Source organism: Kogia breviceps, chromosome 8 (assembly GCF_026419965.1).
Source record: "Kogia breviceps isolate mKogBre1 chromosome 8, mKogBre1 haplotype 1, whole genome shotgun sequence".
NCBI classification, from domain to species: domain Eukaryota; kingdom Metazoa; phylum Chordata; class Mammalia; order Artiodactyla; family Physeteridae; genus Kogia; species Kogia breviceps.
In genome coordinates, this window is record NC_081317.1 from 108,363,590 (window position 1) to 108,373,473 (window position 9,884).

The 9,884-nt window shown below is 45.7% G+C and overlaps 1 protein-coding gene across 1 annotated transcript in view; it reads left to right on the top strand.

Moving 5' to 3' along the window:
- Nucleotides 1-9,427, top strand: part of ELP3 (elongator acetyltransferase complex subunit 3) — a 101,535-nt gene extending 92,108 nt beyond the window's left edge. Inside the window, exon 15 of the mRNA XM_059071343.2 lies at nt 8,080-9,427. Within this exon, the coding sequence (XP_058927326.1) occupies nt 8,080-8,156 (77 nt within the window). The 3' untranslated portion in view covers nt 8,157-9,427. The remainder of the gene's footprint in view (nt 1-8,079) is intronic.
- Nucleotides 9,428-9,884: the final 457 nt, after the last annotated feature.

Consider the following 9,884-nt stretch of genomic DNA (forward strand, 5'->3'; position numbering starts at 1 on the left):
GTTGCGATGCGCGGGCTTCTCATTGCGGTGGCTTCTCGTGTTATGGAGCACGGGCTCTAGCTGTGCGGACTTCAGCAGTTGTGGCACATGGGCTCAGTAGTTGTGGCTCGCAGGCTCTAGAGCGCAGGCTCAGTAGTTGTGCACGGGCTTAGTTGCTCCGCGGCATGTGGGATCTTCCTGGACCAGGGCTCGAACCCGTGTCCCCTGCATTGGCAGGTGGATTCTTAACCACTGAGCCACCAGGGAAGCTCCAAGGTATTCTTTTTCACTTTCTCTCCTTTCATCATCATCATAGCTGGTAAAAGTAGTGAAGATAAAAATATTTATTCTGCCTCCAAGAGTAGGAAAAAGGCCCCCATGGTATAGGTAGATTCAGGTTGTGGGTTCAGTAACTTGGAGGATAAAGCAAGCATGTGGACTGCCCGTCTCCTCCCCGTCCTTACTGCTCCACTGACAACTGTTGGCTCTGCCACTAGGGCACCCTGAGGACTGCTGCGCAGAGATTACTCCTGCTCAGCCCCCAGCCCAGGGATTGGCAGGATTGCACGCAGGCAGTCAGGTAGAGAACACGGATACTTGTACAGCCCCGCTGCGTGTCTGTCCTCAAGGGCAGGAGCCTGTGACACAGCTCCCCACGTCAGTCCAGGAGCTTGGCTGACGTCAGCTGTGAAAGGTAATTGCTTTTCCTTGGCTGGCTAACAAGAGGAAAGTTACTGTGACGAGGACCGTAGGAGCCCTACTAACCAAGGAGGAGAAGGCTGCCGAGTGTGGCCTCCACCCATGCCGGTGATGGTACGTTCCCTTCTAAGCTGGCTGAGAATGCTAATACTCTTGCCAGCCTGTTCTGCAGAGTGTAGAAACGAAGGAAGAATCTTTCTTTCAAGAAACAAGAGGTGCAGAGAAATACAAGTGGGGAATATTTCTGTTTAGTCATGTAAGTAAGAGGTTGGAGTCCAGACTGGCTAGAGGTCAAAAGACTTAAGACCTCCCTGAAGGTCCAGAAGTAGACTTCTCATCTCAGTGCTACAGCATGTTACTGCAAACAAGAAGAGGAGCTTGAAAGATATGCCTTTCCTTCCAAAAGGCTCATAGCAAAGCCTGAGCGCCTCTCCTCAAGGTGGTAGTAGTTTCCAGGGCCCACCTCCTGTATTAGGGCAAAAGTAGAGAACCTGAGGAGCCTGCATGCTCAGTGCGAAGCTGACTGAGGAATGCTGAGTTGTTCCCCAGTAAAGCTGTTCCTTTAACTGGCACACTTAGGAAATCAGGGCACTCCAGAACATGGCACTCTGTGGTTGTCCTGGGGTGTTGAGTCCTGTGTTAGGTGTAAGGAACAGCTTCTCTCTCACCTCTACAGCTGTTCATGGTGGACAGATGGAGGTTGTGGCATGTTTGGGGAAGTAAAGCTCTTTGACCAGCTGCACATCTTCAATCTGGTAATAACTAGTAAAGATGATGGTAAAGATTACCATCATCTTTACTTGAAAGAGGAGAATTAAACATGTCTCCAGTGACTGAGCTGAGCAGAACCAAAAGAAAACGTTAAATCTGTCTTGTGACTTCACACGGGTAGAGAGCTAGAAGCGTTAGAAGTCTGATGGATGAGTTGATAATCGTTGAAGCTGGGTAGTGGGTCTGTAGAGGTTCAGTATACCACTGTCTCTACTTTTGTATGTTTGAAATTCTCTGTAATAGACTGTTTTAAGCCCATGGGAAATGGCATCTATTTTGTAAAATTAGAAGTATAAAAAGCCAACCTCACACCAGTCAGAATGGCCATAATTTAAAAGTCTACAAATAATCAATGCTGGAGAGGGTGTGGAGTAAGGGAACCCTTCTACACTGTTGGTGGGAATGTAAATTGGTGCAGCCACTATGGAGAACATTAAAAAACTAAAAATAGAGTTACCATATGATCCTGCAATCCCACTCCTGGGCATATATCTAGAGAAAACTCTAATTCGAAAAGATACATGCACCCCAGTGTTCATTGCAGCATTATTTAGTGATAAAATAGCCGAGACATGGAAGCAACCTAAATGTCTATCAACAGATAAATGGATAAAGAAGATGTGGTACATATGCACAGTGGAATATTACTCAGCCATAAAAAGACACAAAGTAATGCCCACACACACAGAGACACACACACACACACACACAATAGAATACTACACGGCCATAAAGAGTGAAATGATGCCATTTTCAGCTACATAGTGGACCCTATAGATTATCATATTAAGTGAGCAAGAGAAAGACAAATATATGGTATCACTTATATGTGGAATCTAAAAAAGTGATACAAATGAACTTACTTACAAAACAGAAATAGACTCACAGGCATAGAAAACAGACTTACGGTTACCAAAGGGGCAAGTGGGGGGAGGGATAAATTAGGAGGTTGGGATTAACAGATATATACTATTATATGTAAAATAGATAACCAACAAGGACCTACTGTATCGCACAAGGAACTATATTCAAGGTCTTGTATGTGTGTGTTTGTGTGTGTATATATGTATACATATATATACACACACACACACAAACACACATAACTGAATCACTTCGCTATACACTGGAAACTAAGGTAACATTGTAAGTGAACTGTACTTCAATTTTTTTAAAATCCAAAAATATTTCTGAAAATTTTAGGGGAAGTTATTAGTTAGAGGTAATAGTATAAATCAGAGAGCTGCCTCTACATCTGTGAGCTAACAAAGTAGGAAATCTGTAACTAGATTAAGAAGCCCTACCCTTCATCCCTTTTACATTGAGTCATTCCCACTACCTGGCAGCTAACATAGGGCCAGTTCTTCTTCCTTTTCTTTTTTTTAAAAAAATACATCCCCCAGGAGCACATTTCTTTATATATACACAACATAATGATAACTGAATACAGTACAGTAAATCTACAAGCATTTATTGCCTGTTGATTATATGCAGACACTGTACTAAGCCCTGAGGATAGAAGTCATTGACTTCAAAAGGCTTACATTCCAGGAAGGGGGCTAGACATGCAAGTAAAATAAAGCACAGCATGACTGCTGAAACAGTAGAACTCTAAAGGATCCCGCCAGCGTGGAGGGGGGGGTTATGAATGCCAGGCTCTGTGGAGAGGGGAGGTGTGTGCAGCGGTCTCCTGGCGAAAGTGGTGTCCGAGTGAGGGTTCAAGGATGAATGGGAGTGCCCTGGGGCATGGGCCGCAGCGCTGAAGGGGCAGCGGCCAAGCCAGTGGATTAGTGAAATTATGCCTGGTTTGGTAACGCCGGGCTATAAGGACTGAGGTCAGTTGTGGCAGGAACTAGAGGTGAACCAGACGGGACGTGAAAATCTTTGTGAAAATCAGGCTGAGGAATCTGAGCTCTGTCTTGGGTCTTGCCAGCAGGACAGCAGCATGGTCAGAATTACCACCCTGATTTACGGTTTTAAGTGCTGACTTGACCTCACGTGTTTAATCTCTTCCTGTCCTCAAGCTCACATGTCAGTTACAACATTTTCAGTTCCAAGTAACACAGAACTCAAATCACATGGTTTAAACCCAACATGGATGAACCTTGAAGATATAAGCCAGTCACCACAAGACAAATACGGAATGATTCCACTTACACGAGGTACCTAGAGTAACCAAATCCATAGAGACAGGAAGTAGAGCGGGGGGGTCGCCAGGGACAGGGGGAGAGGGAACAGAGAGCTGTTGTTCACTAGGTACAGAGTTTCAGTTTTACGTCTGGAGACGGATGGTGGTGGTGGTTGCACAAGAGCGGGAAGGTACTTAATACCAGTAAACTGTACACTTAACAATGGTTAAAATGATAAGTTTATCTTATGTATAGTAGTACAGTACAAGAAAGTACCAAAACAAAATGGCTTAAACCAAACGGAAAACATTTCCTAACAGCTTCCTTGGTAGAGCAGCTTCAGCCTTGGTTAGCTGTGGATTCAACAGTATCAGAAAGGACCCCGGTTGTCTTCAGCTGCCCACCCTGCCGGCCTCCACCCACCTGCTTCCTCCTCAGCCAACTCCCCTCGTAAGACAACTGCCCCAGTCAGAAATTTCTTTCCAGCAGACTCACAGATACGGAAAACAAACTAGTGGTCACCAGTGGGGAGAGGGCAGGTAGGGGTAGGGGATTAAGAGACACAAACTGCTATGTGTAAAATAAGCTACAAGGATATGTTGTACAGAGCAAGGAGTAGAGCCAGTATTTTATCATCACTTTAAATGGAGTATAATCTATAAGAATTTTTTTTTTTTTTTTCTTTACGCGGGCCTCTCACTGTTGTGGCCTCTCCCATTGCGGAGCACAGGCTCTGGACGCGCAAGGCCCAGTGGCCATGGCTCACGGGCCCAGCCGCTCCGCGGCATGTGGGATCCTCCCGGACCGGGGCACGAACCCGCGTCCCCTGAATCGGCAGGCGGACTCTCAACCACTGCGCCACCAGGGAAGCCCTCTATAAGAATTTTGAATCACTGTGTTGTACTCCTGAAACTAATATTATAAATCAACTATCCTTCAATTAAGATAAAATAAATTTCTTTCCAAAAGAGCACCAAGAAAAGAGACCATCTAAGAGCAAGAAAGGCTTCCAGAATCACACATTCCTCAACATCCCCACTTGAATGTCTAAGAGCCATTTCACCCGTAGCACAGCCAAAGCCGAGCTCCTGATGTCCTCCTCCCCCACCCTCTTCTCACCACCTTTCAGTCTCGCTAACTGGCAGTTCATTCTTTCTCTAAACCATTCCTGTACTCAGGCCAAAAACCTTAGAGGCATCTTGGGCCCCTCTCTTTGTGTCCCACCCTACATCCATCAACAGATTCTTTTTTTGACTCTGCCTTTAAATGTTTCCAGGGTCCAGCAACTCTTCACCACCATGACTCTGCTTTGAGCCACCACCATCTCCTATCTGGATTATTGCAATAGCTTCTTAACTTGTCTCCCTGTTTCTGCCCTTGGTCACTTATTCAGTCATCGAACAGATATTTCAATGAGTATTCAATATATGCAGGCATTGCTCCAGATGCTAGCAATTCTGCAGGTAAAATTCTCTGCCCCCCTGGAGCTTTCATTCTGTTCTCAAAATAGCAGTCAGAGTGATCTCTTTCAAATGTAAGTCAATCATGTCACTTCTCTGCTCAAAATTCTTAGATTTATGCTATAGTCTGTACGTGTAGGTGACGAGGAAAAGCACGTTTTAATCTCAGGGTGCCTGTGCCTCTGACGAATGCTGTCATGTCACAGAGCATAGTTTAGTTTGAATGTGAACTTTTAAAGTGCAGAGAAAGAGGATGAAAAAAATAGTTTCTAGCATGCAGGATTCTAGAAATAGAAAGCACTGCATCGAATGACTTCAGAGGCATCTATGTGATCGAGTGATCACTCCAGTAATGATTTCCTAACCACCGGCCTCTCATCCTTTTTCCTTATTTTGCTGAATGCTTTGGACAAGTTGAGCTCTCAAAACACATTGAACATCTATTAAATGGATGTGCCCCCTCTTGAGTTTTTTTAAATCGAGCTAGGACGTACATGCAATAAATTACAGCGTTTTCAGTATACCACTTAATAATGTTTTGCCTGTGTATGTTCCCATGTAACTTCTAATCCAGATCAAGATATACCATTTTTCAGCACTCCAGAAGACTCCCTTGTTCCCTCTTTCAGTCCATATCATCTTCCAAATGTAACCAGTATTCTGACTTCTATCACTGTAAAATTAGTTTTTCCGCTGTCTGAACTTTGCATTGATGAAATCTTTTACATCTGGTTTCTTTCATGCAAAATCAGGTCTGTGAGATTCATCCATGGCATTGCAGGTAGCTCTAGTTCTTTTTTTGTTGCAGTATCGTATTGCGTTGTGTGAAAGTACACAATTTATCCATTCTACTATTGACAGCTATGTGGGTTATTTCCTGTTTGGGCTGTTACAAGTAACGTGTCTTTTGTTGGCTGTAAGCATTCATTTCTCTTTTCACTCTGGGAGTGTACTTGCTGGGTCATAGGTCACACTTACGGATATAGAACTTTAGGAGAGAGTGCAAACGTTAAAGTGGTGTACCCTCTGAGGGGTGTGAGATGTCTTCCTGGATCCAGGAGGTCTGAGCTGCTGCCTGACCCATTATTTGTTCATGTTTTTTCTTCCCCCTGCTCTACCCCAAGCCACAGCGTTGAACAAAAGTAATGATTAGAACACAAAGACAAGGTTGAAATTGTGCAAGACGGAATATCAGTAATCCTTGGATTAAAAGGGAAATTCTCCAGTGACCTATTATCACATGACACGGTTCTGTTACCTTCATCACATCAGTTTCAGTTCCATTTTCTGAATACTTGAAATTTTTTTGAAAGAGGTAGGAAACAAAACACGGTAGGAAACCCTATTCCTAAATAGTAAATGTTTGGGCTACAGAATTAGGCGAGACTGGAGCGGGGGGCGGGGGCTAGCAGTGATCTGATTTCACGCACGTACTGATCGCTAGGAATACAGAGTGACGAACAAGATACATAGAGCCTCCACCACGTGGGGAGGCCGAGCGGCAATCGCGGTGCGCCGTGAGGAAAGCCGTAGCGAGGAGCACGGTAAAGAGAAACGCCAGCGTCTTCCTTTACGTGACACACACGAAAACCGCAACTCTACTTCGCCGGAGGTGTGGGCTTTCCACACGTCACTCAGCTCTGCACCACCAGCCGGGTGGCCTGCCATTGCCTCGGTTCTGACACTGTCTCCCTGGAGGTGGCATCAGACTCCACGGGTTACAGGTGGGTCCCGCGGGACTGACCCCACCTCAGACGCCAGTTGCAAGTCTAGGCTGTCACTGTGCTTCTGACCCGACGAGCTCCAGATCGGAGGTTCCCACGACCCCGTCCTTGGGTTCGATCAGTTTGCTAGAAGGCACAGCATGAGCCAAGCCTGGAAGCCAGGCCGAGCCCGACACACCGGGAGCTTTTAGAAAAGTTAAATCTTCACTGGGGCTGAAGCATAGTGTTTCAGGGGAGAATAGTAGCAAGCAGTGAAGCTAGAAATATAATCAGATATCAGACCATGAAAAGCTCTAAAGTCACAACAACAGCCGCCCATGTTCCGGAGGAATTGGCTTTTTCCAGACTCCGGACTAAGCACATATCAAGGACTATCTCATTTAATATTTAATATCCTTAAAACATAGGTACGTTATTATAGATGATAAAATATAATTAAGCAATTGGCCAAAGCTACAGCCCTTAAAATGACAGGTCTAGACCTTAAATCCATATCTTTTGAATGATAAAAAGCCAGTTCTCTTAGCCACTCGTATAGATAATACCACATAAGCCACGCTTTATCCTCCTAGGAGCTCACTCAGCTTCTTAAATGTGATCGTGTTTCATTATAGCGACACCATTTAGGATAATGATTCCTTTTAAAGAAAAAACTTCACGGACCTTTAGTATTGACATAACGAGCTAGTGTTCCTCAAATGGACGCAGATATAACACTGACATAAACCCCTGCTACTTACACAGCTTGTATATCAAAATAAGTATACCGATTAATACCCCCCAAAATATATATAAAGTGAATGAAATGCCAATTAAGTAGCACTAATTTAAGGTCACTGACAGTGTTTGGTGAAAATCGTTGCTCTGGATGAGTGAGTGGCACTGACACTTCGCTTGGTCAGGGCACCCCGGCAGCCGGCGGCTGCGGAGACTCCACTTCCCGTACCTGACCTCTCGTTCCACCTTCCAGGAAACCGTAACGCTGTCTGGCTTCACTTGGAGTGTGGACATCTCACACGTTAGATGCACCACTTCCCATTCACCTGTGACACCTGAAGCCGTGCTGCACGGTACCCACAGGACTGTAAACGCACAGGCTCTGAGATACAGTTTCTGTGTTCTAATGCAACTTGAATTCAGAATGTTTTTACAGTTCCAAACTTAATCAAATGAGATTCGACCTGGAAAGGACTTGGGTCTGTGAATGAGAGTGGGAGGAGGACGGCCACGAGGGGCTCGTGTGCTGGCTTTTGGGGGCTGCTAAAGCAATGCCTCGTAAGAGACTCTCCTGACTTTTGTTTTTCTGCTTCTTCACAGGGGTTGGCACCAGGAATTATTACAGAAAGCTTGGCTACAGATTGCAAGGTCCGTACATGGTAAAAAATCTAAAATAACCGCCACACCAGCGCACCTTGACACCTATCCTCCCCGGCAGAAAACAGATTCAGGATGTGTTGAACACTTAGCACAGAGGCTGAGCGAAGCACATGGACCTCCCTGACCCCCTGACAAGCAGCCTCCCCCTCGCCCTCCCGCTGGAGCCACAGAGACTGGAAGCCGCGCTCAGGGCCAGGCCGGGCGTCCGCTGACCGAGCCCACGGAGCCCGGGCCCTCGGAGCCCCCGCACCGCACCCTCCTGCATGTTCTCAAGACGTCACTTCCGTTTTTGAGGCTTAAGTCCTGTATCCAGTTTCTGAATTCTGCATGAGGCCTGCAAGTGACCTAACCATGACTCAGGCACAGTGACAAAAGCAAACTGATCATCTCATTTGAACTGCACGGTCCATGAACTAAAAACTGGCTATGTCATTTGAGGAGGACACTTAGTTTCTATCAGCAGGTTATTTATATCCAGTCTCTATCAGCAGGTTATTTATATCCTGTACAGACAAGACGCCAGGTTGGGACATGTGAAAACTGTCAAGTTGATCTCTGACCTATAACTGCATATGCCTTCCAGCACAGGTCAAGAAAATGAGCTTTTGTTTTCATGGGCATCATTCTGGTTTGAAATAACAGTGTGATGGGGAGAGAAGGAGCGAGATTGTAGGCTTGTGTTTCAAGCTTGAAACCAGCCCTTCTCGTTTGGGCATCTACCATCTATGAAGGGCCATTGCAGACACCCATTTACAGGCATCCATTTAGTTCACATTTTTAGTCATCTGTACTTCGCACGCTCATGACAATTGCAAAACACCGTGGGCGGCGCTTTCTCCCAGAGAGGCGTTTGGCTTCCCCGTCGGCGTGTCCTGAGCAGGCAGAGTCTGCTGCGCGCGTGTCTGGGTTTGGGTGACGTCTTTGGACGTCAAGAGGCACATCCACAGGAGCTGTTCCCTGCATTTTAATTCTTTAAATGGATTTTGGTTTGTTTTAAATAGAGAAAGGTCAGGGTTAAACATTCTTGTGAAAGCAGAAAATTGGAAAACGGGCCCAAATCTAAAAATAGGGAAGAGGCTGGCTTTTTCAAGGTTTCATCTTTATAGAACTGCCTCTGTGTAACTTCCGGGGAATCTAAGGAGACTCGCTCGGCCTGGAGAGGGTCAGTTCTTCAGAACATAGCTAACCCTGCATCCCTTGGCTTCTGTGGCATTTTACAAAGGTCTATTGAATGGAATCGATTCTTGTAAAGGTTTGAAAAATAAAATCTTTAACATACAAGGAAGAATCACGTAAGGTGTTTTCCTCTCCCTGTGAACGCAGTGACATTTGCCATGAGTTTACAGGTTTGGGTTTCCTGCCTGTGGCACGGTTCGTTTCTTCCTGGGTCCTGTTTGCCATTTCGTTAAACTGCTACAAGGCAAATGGCACTGACTTCCCGTGCGCCCGCTGTGGCCCTGCAGAGGCTTTCTGAGAGTGCCGTTTAAGGAATTTCCAGCTCCTTCTCAGTTTTGAGCCAAACTGACGATTATAGCCCAGAACACAGCCTCTCAGATAACTGAGGACCGCCCCAGAGAAGCGTGCTTTTCAGCAGTCTTGGGGGAAAAAAAAAAAAAAAAGAGAGATCAGCGCATACACAGCGAGTCAGTATGGTCTTGACACCTGGGAAGGAAGTCTCGTCGTGGAAGGAGTCTCGGCATTGGCTTCCCAGCCAGAGAGGCATTTAATCTTTACGTTTAACGTGG